General features: G+C 44.6%; 1 protein-coding gene across 4 annotated transcripts in view; it reads left to right on the forward strand.

Annotated features, from left to right (window-relative positions):
* Glis3 (GLIS family zinc finger 3) overlaps positions 1 to 17,743 on the forward strand; it is a 424,529-nt gene extending 406,786 nt beyond the window's left edge. For all 4 annotated transcript variants that reach the window (XM_055614087.1, XM_055614089.1, XM_055614090.1 and 1 more), the window contains 2 exons: positions 12,667 to 12,849; positions 13,628 to 17,743. In XM_055614087.1, the coding sequence (XP_055470062.1) occupies positions 12,667 to 12,849; positions 13,628 to 13,764 (320 nt within the window). In that variant the 3' untranslated portion in view covers positions 13,765 to 17,743. The remainder of the gene's footprint in view (positions 1 to 12,666; positions 12,850 to 13,627) is intronic.
* Positions 17,744 to 20,520: the final 2,777 nt, after the last annotated feature.

Below are 20,520 nucleotides of genomic sequence, written 5' to 3' on the forward strand. Positions count from 1 at the left end.
CCCTCCAACCAAAAGACATGGAAGTCCTGTTGCTTGTCAAGAGATGCCATTTTAAGTTTGTCCATCTGTACAGCAAAGCTGGGTAGGCTGCTGTAATTTTTTTTCCTTTAGTGAGCAGCATGACTGAGCATCATTTCATGTCACTGCTGACCTCTGAGGGAAGTTGTGTTTCTTTGGTTTTTTTGTTTGTTTGTTTGTTTGTTTGTTTGTTTGTTTTTCCTGAGGCAAGTTTTAATGACAGGGAAGCAGTAACAGAACCAGTGGCTTGGGCTTCTGTGCCATTTTAGCTGCCTGCTTGCTCATTCCTCTGTTGGTCAAGCAGCAAAGTGCTTTGTTTTTATGTCCGTTCTTTCTTAAACTGGAAATTGAGTTTCAAGAATCTCAGAAGTTTTATCGAAGAGGAAGAAGAAACGTCTAGAGAAAAATCTCCGTTGGCTGTTGTGACTTACCAAACACAAAATTTAAAAGTAGCCTGTGGTAATGTTCTAGATAAAGTGGTTTTTCATTATTTCGAGGAAATAATAACAGGTTTCCAGGAGGAAATATTCTTTCTTAGAGTTGAAAGTTATGAAATTGTGTCTCTATTGAGCAGAATTTTGAAGAAAAAGAAAAATATTTTTTCTCATAACTCTGTTTTAAGAGCCCCACCAAACTCCATCAGGATGGACGTGTTAATGGCAATCTGTGATCCTTGCCTTTTACTTGGAATTTTCTTTTGTATGTGTGATAAATAGTTCACAGTTTAGAACAAAAACGTGAAGAGCTATGGGTAGAGATCCCCTAAATGAGGAAAAATGAAAAGAAAAAAGAAAAACCCACACAGCGGGAACATGGGAGTTCCTGGTAGTGAGATCACCATGTTAATAACATAGAAAAGCAAACACTGTAGCCCTGAAGTGGCTTGGTCTGCCCCCATTCATCTCATTTCTGCTTGCTGCCGTGTTGCAAAATCATCCCTGTTGCCGGAGAATTTCTTGTTGGTTTTCTTACAATTGGTAGGGCTCTTTTGGATTGCAGGAATGTTTCATCTCTAATCTAACCAAATCATTCTGACTAAACTCTCTATCACATTCTTTTGCAAGGCCTTCAAGACCCGTGCCTCATAAGTCACAGTTCTGGCGAAGTGGAAGCATTTAGGCATGCCTTCTCAATCGTTTGAGTGTAACCACCAGACCCTCCCTCCCTTTCTGCATCTCTTCACCAAGTCCAACCTTGTATCACACCTCCCAAAGCAAGTTCTCAGATTCCTTATCATTATGGGAACATGACTCAGGAAATCTGGGTCAGTCCCATAATTACCCAAAGCCCTTTGCGACTCTAGATCAGGCCTGGTGTCGCAGTTTCTCAGCAAGAGGGTGTAGTAATACCCACTTCCATATTAACACATGCTTAAATTCTGCTCCCATAGACGTTCTTCTTTGTCCGGTGGCAGTTAACTGCATAGAAACCGTTCTTCGTTGCAATCACGTGTATGAAAAACAGCATTATATTGCCAACTCTCAGTTCTCCTACCCACTTTTTGTTCTATCTTCGGGTTTAATGGTCTGTCTGGCATCCAGTGAAAAATAATGATTCGGAACAACAAAACAACCCAGATTTCTAGTTAGAGCCCATCCTAGTTTACCTGCCAACTTGACACAAGCAACAGTTACTGAGAAGGGTGTCTCACCTAATGGATTGTCCAGGTAAGACTTGCCTGTGGGGTGTTTATTAATTAATGTGGGAGAGCCAAGCCCACAATGAGTGGCAGAACCCCTATGCAGCTAATTTGGGGCTATATAAGAAAACTAGTTATAAACAAGCCTGCAAGGGAGCCAGCAAGAAACATGGTTTCTGCTGTGTTCCTTGACTGTGAGTTCGTTCCCCGGGACAGGGGCTATGCATGAAACAGCAGACAGGGCTGCCTTGAGGCTCCTTCTTTGACTTCCCTCAGTGACATCCTGTGACCTGGAAGCATGAACCAGATAAACTCTTGCCTCCTCAACTTAGTTTGGGTCAGAGTGTTTGATCAAAGCAACAGAAATGACCAAATTACATTAATTACAGTTTATTCACTTTGTATCCCAGCTGTAGTCCCCTCCCTCATTCCCTCCCAATCCCACCCTCCCTCCTTCATCTCCTCCCATGCCCCTCTCCCAAGTCCACTGATAGGGGAAGTCCTCCTCCTCTTCCATCTGATCCTAGCCTATCAGGTCTCATCAGGATTGGCTGCATTGTCTTCCTCTGAGGCCTGGCAAGGCTTCTCCCCCCTTCAAGGGGAGGTGGTCAAAGAGCCAGCCAATGAGTTCACGTTGTAGACAGCCCCTGTTCCCTTACTAGGGAACCCACTTGGAGACTGAGCTGGCATGGGCTACATCTCAGCAGGGGTTCTAGGTTATCTCCATGAATGGTCCTTGGTTGGAGCATCAGAAAAGATCATCCTAGTGAGGTATCTCAGAAACAGGAAGACACACGTGGTATATACTCACTTATAAGTGGATATTAGACATATAATATAGGATAAGCCTACCAAAATCTGTATACCTAAAGAAGCTAAGCAAGAAGGAGGACCCTGGGTAAGATGATCAATCCTCACTCAGAAAGACAAACGGGATAGACATTGGAAGAAGGAAAAAACAGGAAACAGGACAGGAGCCTACCACAGAGGGCCTCTGAAAGACTCTACCCAGCAGTGTATCAAAGCAGATGCTGAGACTCACAACCAAACTTTGGGCAGAGTGCAGGGAATCTTATGAAAGAAGAGGAACATAGTAAGACCTGGAGAGGACAGGAGCTCCACAAGGAGAGCAACAGAACCAAAATATCTGGGCCCAGGGGTCTTTTCTGAACCCATCCTATTTTTATCAACTTGGTTGGTTTTCATCTAAGGAAAGTTCCATGATAGAAAGGAAAGTCCCAGTATTTCCCCAAACTTACATACCACCATGTGCAAGGATCCTGATTCCTAATCCTCAGTGGTGTTCCTTATTACCATCAAGGTTTTCACCAAAGGCTACCACCATGGTTTCATTCACTCATTCGTTGATTCATTTTCACAGTCATTTTTTTTTTGTTTTTTTGCTATATACTAGGTCCTCCTCTGACTACTAAAGCTGTATTAATGGGATCAAATAAAAAACACAGAAGTCCATGGCACTTCTGAGTTTCTATTTGCCTAAGGGGTATCTGTTGTAGGTTATATCGTTTAATAATTGTGTTCCTTAACAATTTACATAGACTTTGAGTTCAGTAGTCAGAGAATATTTCCTGCCCAAAGAATGCCATAATCTTTATGTTCCCTGTAGCTCATTACACATTTCAAGATGCAAACTTAAATAACTAAAAGGGTGATGTGCAGTGGGATGGGGTTAGGTAAGAGGGGAAAGCCTCTGTCGACGGGGTGCACTCATCGGCGTTGACTCGCTGAAGTAGCAGCGGGAAGATGCTGGCCCAGAGAAGGAGGTGAGCAGGGGTAGCTGGTACTGCTTGTTGGGTCATGCACAGGGGCAGTTAGTGTCCGTACGTCCTGAGAGCACACAGAGTCAGATTGTCTGGTGGCAAGTGGAAGAAGATGAGAAAGATCCTGGGACGTTTGTGAGGTTTCAGGACTGCCTACCCACTTCCCTCAGACCTCAGCGGGATTCCATCTTACTCCTGGAGTGGAGCGCTGGAGATTTTATGACCACAGTTTGAGATTCAGAACAACAAGAAATCACCTAGTTAGTAAAGCGGGTGTAACTCGGGGCCTTGTTTGCAGCTAGACAGTAGAAATCCAGGTCACAGGATCACTGTAGAGAGAACAGTCAGAAGAAGATCTGCATCATTCATAAGGTCCCACGCTTTCGCCCTGGCCAAGAACTGACTCATAAAAGGCACTAGAGGAAGGAGCCAGGCAAATCATCTGACTGATGCCTGCTAGGCGTGTAATTCTAGGTCACTTGGAGCACCAAGGTCCAGTGGAAAACCTGGTCCGGCTCAAAAAGAGAAGATGCCTCTCAGAAGAGCTCTCCTCTTCCATTTCAGATGGAATCCAGGCCCTTGAGATTATGGTGATGTCAAATGTTTTTTAAAAACCATTTCATGGTGTTCTTAGAGCTTTCCAAATGACATGTAAGATATTCCTCATTAAACACTGGTTTCCAGGCCCTTTTCCAGCAGTTGTTCTTCTCTGGGTCTTTCTTGGAGCCCAGGAACACATCAGTTCTGCCCAGGTGGAGCTGGTGCGTGTGGCATCCATTTTGAGTCTCTCTGGCCTCATTCTCCAGGAGTCCCCTCAGCACATCCTCCGTCACATCTGGGACAGAAGAATTTGTCTGTGTCTGATAGTTTCCCTCTTTCTGTGCTAAGAGGTTCCTCATGCAGCATGACCTAAGTACCGTAGAAAGCCAGAATGGCCTTTGCGAGAAGACAGAAACAGATACATTAATTAAGCTCTCGTGCTTTGCCATCCTCTTCTTGTACTGTTGTAGGTCTGAAAACCACTAAGTCAGCAGTGCTTAGGAGAAGGAGCCTGACCACCATGGGCGGCTGCGGTCTGTGCTCTGCCGCCAGTGTTTGTCATGAACTGCATCAGCAAACAGACCAAGGTTAGAATCTTGGTTCTGAAACTTGGTGATTGAAGGTCTACATGAATTAATCTAACTTTGCTGTTTCTTTTCAGTAAGCTAGGGACAGTACAACTTATCTGAAAGGCTGTGGTCAGTGTGAAGATTGTCTGTGTAAAAATCCCTAGGCCAGTGCTTGGCTTTGAACCAACAAGTACTAGATCCTTTGCTTCTTTAAAACAGTTGTCCAAGCAGATGTCACAACACTAAGCAAACTGTGCTTTTGAAGTATCTCTGCATAGGAACTGCGATTGAGAGAGCTCTGAACTTAGGGAGATGGTTATAATGACCATTTTAGTTATGCTGCTGATTTGCATTAAGTAGAGATAGACTAATAAGTAATACAAACTATTTAGAAATATTAGTATAGTTGGAAGAGTTTCCTACTTTATTTGCAATGGCATCAGATGAACCAAATACTAGTTATAGAGTGTTGAGCAGCCCCTCTGCTTCCATGCCATTTGTTTCAGCTACCTAGTTCCAAAGAAGAAGCATCAAGTGGCTTTGTATGAAGGGCTCTCTAGGGTGTCTTGACATTAAAGTATCTGGCAAGTAATGAATACATGGTCCCCAAAGCTGTTCTCTGAGCAAAACTTGAGTGGATGGAATCAGTCTAATAATGCATGACCCCTAAACCCCTAAAACTGTTGGATTTTTAGGGGCTCCTCACCTAATAATTCCTTCTTCTCATTGGCCTCTGTAATTGATTACAGAGGTATTCAAAGAAGGGGGGGTCTCAGTTTCCTAAGAGAATCATAGCCATGATGTAGGCAAAGAAATGAGAAGATCCAGGAGACAGGAAGATATCACACCCTCCTTTGACCCTTACTCTTGTTTTCTATCAAAATTTGTATTGTCAGAGATGGCCTGTGCTAGTTAGTTAGTGTCAACCCGACCCAAACTTGAGACGCCTAAGAAGAGGAAGCCCATTGAGGAATTCCCTGCATCAGTGTGGCCCTTGGTGCATTTTCTTGACTGATTGCTCATTGATGGAGGAGGGCCCAGTACAACATGAGTGGAACTTTCCCTAAGTCAGTGGCCCCAGGTTATAAAAAAGAAGGTAGCCAAGCAAGCCAGAGTGAGCCAGCAAGCAAGGAAGCTGTGTTCCCGTGTGGTCTCTGCTTCAGTTCCTGTCCAGAGTTTCTGCCCAGTGTGAGAGATGATATAATTGCCTTTCACTCCATGTTGTATTTTGTTCATGCTGTTGATCACAGCAATATAAAGGTAGCTGGAACATGGTTTTCAGATGGGTGAATGTGGAGATTCTTAATCTCCTATTAGTGACCATGGGCTTTAACTTAAATCGGGTCCCCAGGGAGGACCCACTGGACCAAAGGATGCCCCTCATCTCCAAGGTGCATTGGGAGCTTTTATATTTCCAGTGGCCTGTTTTCTCTTTTCTGTGCCCAGGATCTCTGGGTACAACAACCCCCCCCTCCGGTTCTATCTTCTGACCTTGTATACTAATGCTGAGTAAAACTGAAGACTGCGTAGTGGTTAGGGTAACCACTGAGATGATGCCCTGTAATTGTGCAGAGGCGAGGGCTGCAAGCACCTGTTAAGGGAATGACTTTTTTAGAGAGAAAAGACACTGGTAAAGCTCCATCTCTTAACCCATGGTTAAAGTAGCACAGAGGTCCTGCCATGCCTGTGTTTATTGCGTGACTTCTGTATACCCGTGGCTGTTCTTACTCTGTGGACAAACAGTGACAAATTGGATGAATTCCCTGCCTTCATGGAACTTTTTTTTATTTCCGGTTTTTTGGAGGGGCTTTTTTGTTTTTTTTTGTAGAAAAGTATGAGTGAATAATGGATGCATGCATTTATCATTTCTTAAGACTGCCTCTTGAGACAGTTTTAGGTAGACAGCAGAATTTTGTGGAAAACGGAGGTTTTTCAGCTAAATCCCTATTCTTGGCTGGTAGGAGATATTTGAATACTTCTCAAGGGCAGAAGGTCAAAGATCTCCAGGGCAATCTACAAAAAGCCATTGGAGTATTGAAGGAAAAAATCCCAGATGCCAAGGAGAATGGAGGTGTGTATTTCCTCTGTGTGTTCCTGCCTCTGGTACTCCAATAGGACCCTCCCACTTGAGCCTACCTCCATCTCTACATATGCAGTGATCAAATAACTAAAGAGAAAAATGCCACACTTCCTAGAGTAATCCACAAAATTACAGTCTGTCGAAGAATGATGGGTCTTAAAGGTCATAAATATACATTCTTCTTTCCTTGGCTAGAAAACAAAAAACACCATATCAAAACCCCCAAGGGTTTCAAGAAGACATTGCCGTTGCTGGGTCTTCTGTCCACACATGGGCTGCTCAGTGCTGTTGGCAGGAATGTCTTTCCACCGGGATGGAGCCTCAGTAGAGCTGGACACAGCCTCCCGCTTAGACCTCACTGTCGCAGGCAAGGTCAGACAAAAGACCCATGTCAAAACCTCATGTTTAGCTCTTTGCTCTTCCTGGATACTCTTTTCATCCCTTCATTTCTGCTATAAAGGAGAGGTATGCCAACTGCTCTATCTCTGTTTGCAAATGAGAACATTTCCCTGAACTATCCAGTGCCTTTCCTGGCTGATCCTCGCACCACAGTCAGGGAGCACAAGAGCTTTGCTTGGCCAGCCTGTATGTAAACAAACACAGTGCGGGTCATGACTGCACCTTTGCAGGGAGCAGTCTGCTGGCACATATTCTGCCCTGTTGATGCTTCACAGCACACGGCTCAAAGACCGGACACCTTCCTGTGATATTCCCGCCCTGTGTGCATGGCAGGGTGAGTCCAGATTATAGTGCACACAAAAGGTGTGACATGAATTGCCTTCTGCTGCTATTGCTTCCTAGAAAGAAAAGATCCCAACAGCATGGGTGAGTACCCTGGCAGTTTGGCCTAACCCAATACTTCACTTCCTGAGGGGGTGTGTGTGGCTGCTGTTTACTTAGCTGTGTATTTATACTCAGCTTCCTTCCCACAAGACTAAAGTGTGGTTAATGTCAGAAACAAACAGATACAACAATGTAATGTGCTTACCATCTTGAAGGCCAGACTTTATCTGGCTTTTATTTCAACCCTCAGACAACCCTCTTGTTTTTCTTGTTTTTGATTACATTTGTCTGTATCATGCACGCAATCATGCACGCACGTGTATGTGTGCATAATCAGGAATTTAATTGAGAACATTGGTGAAACATGGTTGGCTGGGCCTGGGAATCTGAATTTATCTAGAACTACTCTGCCTGTGTAGTGCTGTGAAATGAACCATGTGTGGCCATGTAAAGGTGAATCAGTTTAAACTGAATGGAAGTCAGCCAGCTTCATTTTAAATGTTTGCTAACCACACAGAACCACTCCACTGGACAGTGCAGACAAGCACTGCCATGCCCAAGGAAGGAACCTGCTGGGCAGCAGTGCCTTAGACATCTGCTCCTCCCTTCTGTGACTTCCTCTTCCGCTTGGGAAGGAAATCAGCACCTAGCCTCAGAGAAGTGACTGTTAACTTTGTTCTCACTTGTAGTCAAAGGACCGCAGGGGACCCTCTGTGACAAATTGTACAGCTTTTAGGAATGGATTATAGTGATACATGAAGAAATTCTCAGGCAGTATTAGTGAATAAAATAAGATACAAATAATCTTATATATTAATTTATATATTAATTTGAGCCAACTTGCTAAGTAATCAATTTCATTATTACATTTTCACACACACACACACACACACACATATATATTATACACACAGGTGTGTGTATGTGTGATTCAAAGTAGTTCTAAGTTATGAAGGCATGTATTTGGCCATTTCTCAACTATGTAAATAAAGATAATTTCTTTCACTTGTTGTTTTGCCAACGTACATTGTTATAATTAGCCCCAAATCTTTTTATAATTAGGAAAGCAAATATGTTTTTAGAAAGAAAAAGGAACTTGCCAAAATTGAGATGAGGAGGAGGAACAAGTCCCCTTGATCTTTTAGATGCTTCCGTTTAGGTAAAACGAGATGAACTTTGCATCTGTCCGTTTCTGTTCTTGGAAGTGAAGAACTTGTTAAAAGGAGGGATGTTGTTTGTAAGTAACTTTGGTGGCTAACATTTCTTGTCAGTTTGTGTTGGTTTGTGTGTCCCTGCTCCAACTCCAATATCAGTCCTCCAGAACCAGTACTGTTCTCTGTTTCCTCGGTTTCCCCAGCAGTACCTGAACCAGCCCTTGATAACCATTACCAACTGACTGACAGACTGGCTGACCTTGCCATCGTTCTTAGGTTTTCTGCTCACAAAATGTGTTAACATCTTATATCATTTTGCTTTGGGTCTGAGAAGTCATGCCCTTACCAAACTTGCTGCTTGAAAACCAGCCACTGGAATATAGGAACCATTCATTAGAAAATGAGCTAGGCTGTCTCTAGGTTTGTATGTGTGACAGGATCCTAAAGGAATCTTTTTTTTTAATCTTGTTAGTTTTATGGAAATAGCACTGGAAGAGAACATGTTAAAACGCCTTGAGTTGACTGACCCTGCCACCCACAGCAGTCTATTCAGCGTCTCTATGCTGGCTACCTGAAGGGTAAAGAAGAGGTATCACCTTCACCTTTCCTGGTTAGCTATTAGAGTAATTAAATATGCTTGTGAGGACATCCTGGATTTTGATAGCTTCTCAAATCAATCAGGGTTCCCAGGCAGGAATCATATTTGCTCTCTCCTTCCTTCGGTCCCAAGTGGGAGACGACGCCCGGAACCCTGGGTGTCACTGGGTCTATTTTGCTGTATCCCAACCTGTTTAAACTTAGACACATCACAACACCAGAATACAGACTGAAGCGAGTGATGCTGCTGCTCCCCCTCGGAAGCAGGAAGAAAGGTAAGAAAAAAGAATGAATTAGTTTTCACAAAAGGCCAGTGAGTGTCTCGGTGACTGCACCTGAATGATTGATGTCCCTGTTTGGAGAGCCATGGGAGCTCAGTGAAAAATGCCTCCTCTTCTCGGAAGGGTAATGTTACCCTAAGGAGTGCTACGAGGGAATTTATGGGTGACAAATTCGAACGGAGCCAGCCTGGAGCTGTGCGTAGCAAATGTCTGTCACGCTCAGTAAGGAGACACTACATTCCAATAGACCGTGATGATCAGTTCTTCTGGATGTACCCAGACTGCCCCTACACGCACCTGACTACAGGGATGCAAAGTCAAGCTCTGTCAAAGGGATGACCCACACCAACAGATCCAAATTTCTGGCTATTTCAAAGTGCTTAGACTTCTTCTAGGCCCACTGAGGCGAGTGAAGAAGTCTTGGTCCATGTTCTTTCATGCAGTGTCCGAGAACCATAGCTCATTTCTCCAATGAGCCCATATTATCCATTTTTTTCAGCTTGTGATGTACCTTTAAGATTACAGTAATTTATTCTTAGTTCCATGCTAGTGTCTATTACCTGTGGTTGCATCTGTCCTCACACTTGTTTGTTGAAGACATCTTGTCTTTCTGAAATTTCAACTTTCCATAATCAATTTTATCTTATTTTTGAGAACTCTTATTTTCACAGTAAGGTGATTTTACTTTTAATTTTACATATATATTATGTTATCAAAATACAGGGATCATTATTATGTGCTATATAAATGTTAGCTTCTATAATTTTTCGTAATAACTCAGTGTGATTCTGTCACCTCCGTTAACACTATTTTAGAGGTTAAGACAAAAAGCAAGACTGTACGGTAGGTATGTATTTTAGTCAGGATTTGAACTCAGGTGGTTGGACTCCAGATCACTTGTTTCTCAGCACTGTTAAAATCTGGGCAGAAACAGAACAAAAAAAGACAACCAATGATAAAGTATTTTGCTGTCTCCATCCTATGCTTAGACTTAGGATGGAGACAAGCTAATCATAGACAAGCTGACCTTCCATAAACTACTCAGTTTTGGTTTTTCCTTTTTATTTTTTAAATTTATTTATCTATTCATTTTATATCCTGATCGCAGCCCCGTCCCTTTGGAGACGGCACTGGCTGGTATTGTTAGGATGCCTGATGAGCACTGTTGGGAGGGCCGTTCAGTTCTGCCACCAGGGAAGTATGGCGTCTGTGTTCTGCCACTCTCTGGTGCTTGGCCATTTGGCCTCTGGTGTTGTCGTCATTTGTGTTGTAATGACTCTCTTGGCAGAACATGCACTTCAGCATAGTCTTTCAGGATTGCTTCTCAGTCCAAGAGATTAAACCCATGGGTGTACTTACTTCTAGTTGGAGCTACTCAGGCACTTGCCCTAGGATCTGGAAAATGGAATCTACTTTTCTCAAGTCTACAAGACTTATGTCTCCACTCACTCTTCAGCCACAAGGAGAGAGCTTTGCCAGTGTAATACAGAGACCACAAATTGTGACTGTTACTTTAATGTCTGTTTCTTGGCCAGCTTGGACATTGACTTCCTTCATTTTGGTCAGTTGTTTGAAAGTTATCTGTTTGGGTCTCTGCCTCTCTCGTTTAGAAACATACAAAAGCCACTGGGAATCAAAAACAGAAATCACTGTCTTCTCTTCCCCCCTGCTTCGATGTGGAATTTCCATAGATGTATTCTTAGTATAAGTTGTGGTGATAATCTACCTTTCCCCGAACCTTACGTGAATATTCTCTATGGATTTGATATGAAATGCGCCGTTACTCACTTGCAAAGGCTCGTGAGAGCGCGAGTGTGTCCTGAGCATCCATCTGTATTTTGTCTCCGTCTTACATCATCAGCTCCTCGAGGATGGGGTATGTGTCTTTTTGAGCAGCAGTTAAGCACAGTTTTAGTAATATTTACAGCCCCTTAGAGTAGCCCTTAGGCAAGGTGAGCCAGGCTTTTGCTAGACAGCTGAAGGCTCCAAATGAGCAACAAGAGGAGTGCATTTGCAGTGGGGTGTGCACCTCATTTCCCTGCTTCTAAAGAGAGCTAAAACCAAAACAAACAAACAAACAAACAAAAACAGCACCCTCTTCCCTCCTGAGGGATCCTCAATAAAGCTTTCCAGGGTTAAGGAGAGACAGCTCTAATGGTGGAAGACATGTGAGACCAGCGTTCCCAAGTTCTGTCTCCCTCAGTGTTTGAGGGCGGAACTGTAGGGCACTTCCTCTACGGATCCCCTCATCTTCTTCCCTCAGAACAGAATCGTCACATCAGTAATGACTGTCATTTCCAAAGCACTTTAGAACATTATAGACCTGCTTCCTTATTCCAGTGACCCAGTCGGTGTGCCCAGTACCCTGTGCCGCAGACAGCGGCATTCACATTTTCAGCTGAGAAAACACAAAATGCTCAACGGCATTGGAAGCAGAAGAGCCTCAACTCCCCCGTCAGTAGAGTGTGGAATCAAGATTACATTATTAAATTTTTTAAAAGCATTTTATACGCTCAGATAATAATCCATTGATACACACCATCACACTATCACGAAGGCAAGAGAGAAAGGGAAAACGGTAAGAAATCAGGAAGGATGTAGAGCATCATAGAAAAGGACCAAGTGGGAAGGCTGGAAAAATAATGTTGAGTAAGACCAGAAGTGAAAGGGGAGATGAAACATGATTGTCCCAAAGTTAGTGGTGATCTTCAGGCATTAAGATATTGCTTCTCATTTCTTTATCATCTTTATTTATTCCCTTCCAGTTCTCCCCTTTTTCTGCAAGGATCAGCAACAGTAATAGTGAAATAGTTTCCATTATATCCAGCTGTGAGGTACTGTGAAGCTATGTAAAAGCAGGAAGAAGATTAAATGGATAGATAGGTCTGTGCTGGGTTTTGTTTTTTAGTTTGTTTGTATTTATTGTGGGCATGATTGAGGATATTCTGTGGAGTTTTGTCACATATGTAAACAGCCTGAAATGTAAGATAAAGGAAGTTAAGATGCATGCAAATCCCAGTGGAAGGGGCCGGGGTGAGAACATTTCTTCCTAAAACGTTCACAAGCCAGCAAGCGTTGAAGGCAGCTCATCCAAATGCTCGGTTAGAAGGCGTCTCAGGTAGTCTACCATGCAGAGGCATTTTGACAAATCGACTCAGTGAAGTTCTTCCTGGTTAGGGATGGATTCTGCCCTGAAATAACTCATTGCCATGATTGTGTTTCAGGATTTTATGGCCAGCTGCAGACATTCTGCCCTCCGCATTATCCTGACTCCCAGAGAACTGTGCCACCCAGCAGCTCCTGCAGTATGGTGCCTTCCTTTGAGGACTGCCTGGTCCCCACATCGATGGGTCAGGCAGGGTTTGATGTTTTTCATAGAGCCTTCTCAACACACTCGGGCATTACAGGTGGGTGTCTGTGGCTTAGCCGACAAGGTGAGACAGAAGCCAGGTGCTTTCCCTGTGGCTGACAGGGAGCGTACGGAATCCAGTTCAACTACCCCTGAGATAACGCTCATCTTTTCCTTGCTCCCTGACTCTCACCCTTTCGTTCACCTGCACAGGAACCAGAATTTCTCCCGTGGGCTGTGGCAACATCTCCCAGTACACCCCCTTATCTTTGTCATTCTGTCCCGTTTGGCATTGCCTGGTAACCCAAGTGATAAATTGAGTCCGTTTCTTTCTAGAATACCTTAATAGTGTCCAGTCTCAGCAACTCTTGAGCTGTCTTCTCTGGCCCAGCGCAGAGGCTTCATGACTTTACGGAGTATTTAGTTAGGTACTCCAGTCTTCCTGCATTTGTCTTCCCTACATTTTACCCTTGTCCTGGCTTAAACACTCACTCTCCTTATCCCACATGCCCCTCTTCATTGCCCTAGCTCTGTCACCTTCTTTTGAAATAGTCTTTCCTTACTTTGCCATCTGTGAAGCCCACTCTTCCCCATGACTCTACTCTTGTCCCCTTTCTGAGGTCACCCTCATTCCTCCCTAAAACACTTTTACTTCTGCTGAGGCCATAGTTGGTGATGTGGCACGTTTTAGCATGCCCCATGCAAACCAGCCTCTTCTCCTATTCTGTTCCTTGAGGATAGTATCACCCCTAGTATCTTGTAGGTGGCATGGACGTAGAGGCCAGCCACTGAGGCCACCTAGTGCAAGGGCTAACTGCCTGTGTTTTCCCTTCCAGTGTATGACTTGCCTTCAGCTTCATCAAGCCTCTTTGGGGAATCTCTTCGCAGCGGCCCTGAAGATCCCACGTTCTTGCAGCTCAGCGCTGTGGATCGCTGTCCTAGCCAGCTCTCCTCTGTGTACACCGAAGGCTGAAAGGTCCCTGGGCCCCTCCAGCACAGCCAGGACCTTTAAGTCACTCATCACCTCTAATTTTCAAAACTCTCACAAGCTGTGTGGAGAATGTCAACCAAATCCATGGAGCCAGTAGGGTCACTAGGTCTGTGGAAGGCAGGACTGGATGGTCAGGTCTGGCTTTCGGGAATGCTTGCACCTTTTCTGTTTTCCCTCAGTTTGCTGGGTCAGGTGACCAACACAAATTTCTGTTGAAAGGGAATTTAGAGTTACTTCCTGGCTTTCAGGTCTCAACAGACACCAATGAACGTGCATGTGAACTGGATGATCCTTGCTGAAGAGTCAAAGAGAGGAAGACAGCCTCGTTACCAGAGGCATAATGTGCTGCCTCACCCATGTTTTCTCTCATGACTGAATGATGCACAGCCGTGAACGGTGAGGGCAGCCTTATGCCGAAGCATGGTGTGGCTTGGACTCTCTCAAACTGGCTTTCCCATTTGTCTTACCTAGCCTGTGCTTCTCAGTTGCGCCTCCAATGACAAAATAAGGTCTTCTATTCGGCAACCTACTTTGTTTTTGAACTTTAAAGACCTGCTATTTACATCCGCTTCCAAAGGAAAAATATTTAAAGGTTTGTTCTGTTGGTAGAAGTCATTACCATTTTAATCACCCCCAGATACATATCACGGCTATACCTCTTCCTGGCCTAGTTTTGCAGTTTAGCAAAGGTTATCTGTGGGAAACAAAATGATCAAAACACACACGCACACACACGCACACATGCGCACACGTGTCTGCCTTCGGGACTTTGGCAAGAACCCTCATATGTTGAGTGTGGTGGTGTACACCTTTAATCCCAGCACAAGGAAGGCACTTGAAGCTAGCCTGGTCTACACAGTGAGTTCCAGACCAGTCAGGGCTACATAATAAATCCGTGTCTCAAGAAAAACAGCTCTCATGTATTGATGGCTCGGTAATTCACCCTGAAAACCTTTTCATTGGAATGGTTCATGCATTGCTCTGGTGCTCTGCCTGGGGCAGACCAGGAAACCTAAGAGCTGGCACCCATGGAGTTGTGTGTAGTGTTCCAAGGGCACCTGTTGTCCAGTTATTTTTTGTGGCTTCTGCCCAGTTCCTTAAAAGGATCCACTCACCTATGCGTCTCCTCTATATGGCTTTCTTCTCTGCTTTTATACACTTTTTCTTCCTCACTGTGGCTCAGCGGTGGCAACCATTCACCAGATTTTATCAGCTCTTGGGAAGGTTCAAAGAAGGTAAACTCAAGAGACATTCTGGAACTCTGCTTAGAAGGCCTGGAATTTTTCACATAACATAAAACCTTTTCTTTTTTTTTATGATTAGCATAAACAAGACCTCATTTCCCGGTGACACTTTTAGAGAAACACTTTTAAAAAGACCTATGTTCTAGGACAAATGCTACACAAATAGGCCATACTCCAAAAACTTGGCCAGCTCCAACATCCAGTTTGCTCATGTTTTAGGACTTTCCTTTTTCTTTTTTCTTTTCTTTTCTTTTCTTTGCTTTTCTCTTCTTCTTCTTCTTCTTCTTCTTCTTCTTCTTCTTTAAAAAAAAAAAAACAGAACTGAGGCAAAGTTCTTCAGAGACTGAGATCATCATGGTATTCAATGAGACAGTTTAGCTCATGTCAGACCTCGGGTCCTGAGACTGCTCGTATCCTAATAGACAGAACTGTGAGTCTGGGCCCAAATCAGCAGACCTCCACTTCATCCCATGCTTCACCCCAAGATGCCACTAAATGGGGTTGATAAAAGAACCGAGTGTGGGTTATCTTCTTACAGCACATTGGTTGGTCTAGTGTTGCTGAAGAGGCCATGCCCTTAGGGGAAGCCATAATGTAAGCATCTGAATCACAAGGCTTTGGATTCTCTTTGGTCTTCTGAGCTGTAAGAGCTTCCTCTGCAGGTGATCACTCAGGCTGCTAGGAACTACCAGCCTTCTAGACCTTGTGGGTTGTTGTGCTTGGTCTAAGCATGAACACACATACATCAACACCGCTTGATTAAAAACAACCCTCATTTGACCCCTGTCACACTCTAGAAAGAACGGAGACCCCACTCTTACAGCTTTATTTAAGTAGGAGGAGAGTCATGGCAAGCAGTGAACCACAGGACCATGACAGACGGCTCTTCCAGTGGTGGAGACGTGAGGCTTTGTGAGCCAGGATCTGGACTCGTGGCCATTCTCCCCATGGCACTGTTCCTGTTCTGGGTCACCTAGGTAGGAGGGAAGCAAGGAGGATCTGGTGTCAGCAGGGTCACTAGGTCAGACCTCCAGGCCTGACTCACAACCCCAAAGAGATATCCTTGCTGTCAGGGGAAAAAAAAAAGTGTGCCTGGAGCCAGGCCCAGTGCAGCCCATCAGAGGCCTTCCAGTGTGTTCTGGTCTGGGAACGGCCTAGAGACATGGCACATTCAGGGTCCTTCAGATTGCACAAGCTGTCTGTTCTTGCGTCCAGATTTTCTCCTCAGCTTACAATGGGTCCCTGGCTGGCTTTGGCCTTTCGGGTCCATCAGTATTTTGAAACAGTGAAATCAGAACTCAGAAACATAAATTATTCCCTTCCATTTCTAGGCCCTTTCTGTCCTGATGAGCGAACAGTTTTCATAAACATCCAAATGGACATTGTCATTCCCCTTTAAAAACAAAAACGCAAACAACAACAATAAAAACTAGTGCTCCTGAAAACACACAAAGCACAAAGCCAATTATCCTATTATGCCAAAAAGATCAGTCTACCTAGAGACATTTCATTCTTCATCCATTGCTATAATTTTCTAAAGAGACAACATCAAAGTACCGTTTAGAGTTTTCCCTCTTATCAGCACTTAAGAACTGCTTAAATATTTCCCAGCCCTGTGAGCTATGGTCCCTTAAACGGGTCTCCACCCCATGGCCCAGGTGAGTGACTGATACCAAGGCACTATGTGCTATCGTCCACCAGATAACCTTGTTTTTCACTTAAGAATTGGTCCTCAAGAGACCCAACTGCCAAAAGCACTAGTTCACTTAAACCAAGCTCAGAACAAGGCTAACCAGTCTCCCTGTCACAAACTCTTCCCCACGACGCACAGATAACACCCTTAATGCCTGGAAGTATTGATAGTGTTCAGTTTTATTATTTGGCGTTTGATTAGATTTGACTGTGTAGACCAATGTTGTTATTGCTGTGGATCAAGTAACAGAGACAGGGAGAAAGAACGAAACAAACTCGTTGGATGCAACGGTGAGTTTGTAAAAGTGGAGAGATTTATTTTCCACAGATAGAGAAGCGCCCTCTGCAACGTTGCTGACATAGAGCACTTTGGGGGAAACAAAAGTGGAAATGTGTTTTCCATAAATCACACAGGCCCTTGTACATTGTTATATATGCTCACGTAGAGGAACGGGCTACGTATATCATCCTGGATATGGGGCCGGTTTGACTGTAGAGGCACATGTGGTGCTTATTGTCGTAAATCTTTTAAGGAATTAGGTACACTTTTTTTTTCTATTAATATGTATAGTTTTGCGATTTGTCACAGTTATGTTTCATATAATCGTAAGTTATTTTGTCTTGTTTCATGAAGTCCTTTTTTATGTCAAAAGTAAAATGAAGGGATTGTGTACTTGGCACAGAATAAAACTGGAAATAGAGGGTGCCCCTCCGGCCTGAAGCACTCCTTCAGCGCGTCACTTTGAAACACAACGGCATCCAGTGTTGTTTGTTTGTTTGTTTTATTGTTCTGTTTTGTTCTGTCACCAGCCCCCTCTGTATTGGGGATGGTAATTATAATTAGGAGCAGATGGGGGTGGGGTGTCCAAGGCCAGCTTTAAAATGCCGCATCGCTTTGGGCCAGAACTGAAGCCTGGATTTAATTATAGATATGAGGACGAAATGGCAGTAAAAATGAATGTCTCCCCGAATCCTTTACATGTCGGGAGTGTCCATAAATAAAACATGAAGTTTTATTTCATCACATTTAATTAAAGCTTTTATACATGTTTTATTGGTTATTCTATTAATCCACTTCACAAACTGGATAAATGTGTGCGAGGGCCGGGGGTTTATTTGTGCTCTTTCAGTGCAGCGCCGCATCATGCTTCAGCAGTGCCTGCCGTGCCTGCTAGCCCAGGTGCTGGGCTTCCATGCTGGTGGTGGGAGGGGTGGGCTTTCGGCTCCATTTTCCTAAAACCTTCTGGAGACAGGCACAGCACCAGCAGCTTCCTGGGATCAGGGTCAGAGTCCCTGGTGCCCCGTGGGAACGCTGGTTCCTGCCCTGGCGTTCTGCTCTCAGAAGCCCAGCTCACCCCTAGTTGTGCCCTGCCTCCTCTCTGCCAGTGGTTCTCCACCCCTGGGTCGGTGTTCTGCATATCCGAGATTTGCATTACAGCTCAGCGCAGTTATGAATTGCAAAATTATAGTTATGAAGTAACAGTGACATAATTTTACGGTTGGGGGTCACCACAATATTTGGAAAACTCTTAAAAGAATCGCAGCATTAGGAAGATTGAGAACCGCTGCTCCAGACCCGTGCATCAGGGAGGGTGGTCAGGATGGCTTGACCAAGCACGGGAACTTAAAAGAGTCACCGAATCGGCCGGGAGGGCTGGCACCTGCCTGCAGGCCAAATACTCAGGAGGCAAAGCCACGGTTGTGAGTTTGGGGCGTCCTGGGCTACATAGTCAGACCCCGTTTTAGGATCAAAAGGAAATGTTTCTGCTGAAGAGCGTTTGTAGGAAGCGGACCCCCTCGCTACCTTCTGAAGACTTAGGATTTTAAGGGAGGCTGGACAGTGTCTGGGCACCTGACTGGGTGAGGTCAGAGAGCAGGCCCTGACGGGAAGGGTAAAGGAACGCCTCGACTTCCTCGAGTCACAGTTTCTGTGGATGTGACTTGTTCCAACCGCCAAGGGAACGGTTTGGCAGTAAGAGGAGAGCTGATGGCAGGTAGGTCCCCATGTCCCACCACCGCCATTCCTCTGCCGGAAGTCTGGCCTCAAGGGTACCTCAGATGCAAGGTGTATGGAGCAGTACTGTTCACAACTGTTCCAAACTAGAAATGACTCAACTACCCGCTGACAGTAAAAATGAACCAGTGAGCCTTGACTGAATGGTGTAAAGAATGATAACCTGCAAAGGAGGTCACAGGACCCAAGCCACACACAGCAGCCTCAGACTTGATCAAGAGAAACCTGAAAATGACCATTCAGTGTAGCTTTATTATAATTGCTACTTTGAAACGAGCAAAACTCAGTTCAGTTGCCGAGTTCAGGTGCTAGCGTTACAAAGGGAAGCAAGAAAAATACCAGCACTAAGAGTCCTGACGCTGGGCTCTTGGGACACAGAATTGCTGAGGGACGACGATGCTTCATCTCTCCATCCAAGTGCTAGGGTACCCAGGTATTCGATTTATAATTATTTTACTGTGCACATATATTTTACAGTTCTTCCTTCAGGTAACAGAGAACACCAAGTCTTTCACCCCCTACTCCCAGGGTCCGCAAACGGCTGCAAAGCGCCAGGTGGTGTATAATTTATATGTGGATCGCCACCTGGTCTCTGTTTCACCTACGCTACCACCATAGTTCAAAGACGCTGTGGACAAGGCACAGGTGCACGGGTGTGGTTGTGTTTCCTGGGAACGTCATTGCGAAACCGCCCCCTTGTTCGCAGACCACATCATTAAAATTTTTTTCTGACCATTTCAGAGGTTTTTGTTTTGTTTTGTTTGTTTGTTTGTTTTTGTAAGTATTCTTAATTCACACATTGTACAAAAGCAACAAACAGTGGCAGCGGATTTGTAGCGACCAACCCCCTCAGTTGAGAGAGACTCTCCGTAAGTATTCCCGCAAAGCAAGCTGCAGAGAGCGAGCCGTCCCGACCACCCCTCTGCTGCCAAGGGTCCGGTTCCTAGAGGGAATTCATGAGTTCTATTGATTGAGATTTTCTTTGTTTAGATCTCAGGTTCTGCTCCCCAGGATACAGATGAATGCTGAGAGCCTGGGGTGCCATTCGACTTTATCTCTGGATTTAACATTTTTTTAATAAAAGAAACTGGGCATACAGAAATCTGTGAGAGCTGGGAAATGAGCGTCCATTCTTTCCAAGCTAACCAAATATTTGCTGGACCTTGGCAGCCATGGCCAACCTTTTCCCTCTGAAATGCTAAGAGGTTATAAGTAATGGATGCCTTCATTTTTCTCAGGCCACAGTGCTTATGAGAAACTGGAACCGCCTCAAAATCTGTAGGGGAAGGAGTGAAAGGTGCCTGTGATGGAGGGACGTGCAGCCTGGCGGTAGAACAAGCAGACTTGGAAGGCGCTGCCTTCTGTCACCAGGAAGTCACTGTAGCAGAGCCGGAATTGCTGACCCCTGGCGTGCCCCAGGTAAACTGAGAGCAGATGAACTCCTCACCTTCCCCCCATCCCCAGTGCCCTCTGTTTTCCCATAATGCTCCCTAAATCTGGAGCATACTGCCGAGTCACTGTAAATTGACACAGGCAAATTGTGGATGTTTCTCCTTGTGTCTCCAGCCTGTGGCAAAATTGGTACTTTACTAAACTGTAGATCTTCACAAATCCTGACTCTTTTTCATGTTAGCTTGGACCAAATCCTCGTTAGCACGTCTTCCGGCTAGTTTTGTGTGCTTGAGTTGGTGGATTGTACGGTGCTAAGATCCTAGTATTTGGAGGCAAAATAACTCCGCTTTGATTGTTGAATGAGAAATTTCAGCAGGAGAAAGCAGAAAGAACTGC

This window comes from Psammomys obesus, unplaced genomic scaffold, assembly GCF_907164565.1.
Source record: "Psammomys obesus unplaced genomic scaffold, mPsaObe1.curated_primary_1811, whole genome shotgun sequence".
NCBI lineage: Eukaryota > Metazoa > Chordata > Mammalia > Rodentia > Muridae > Psammomys > Psammomys obesus.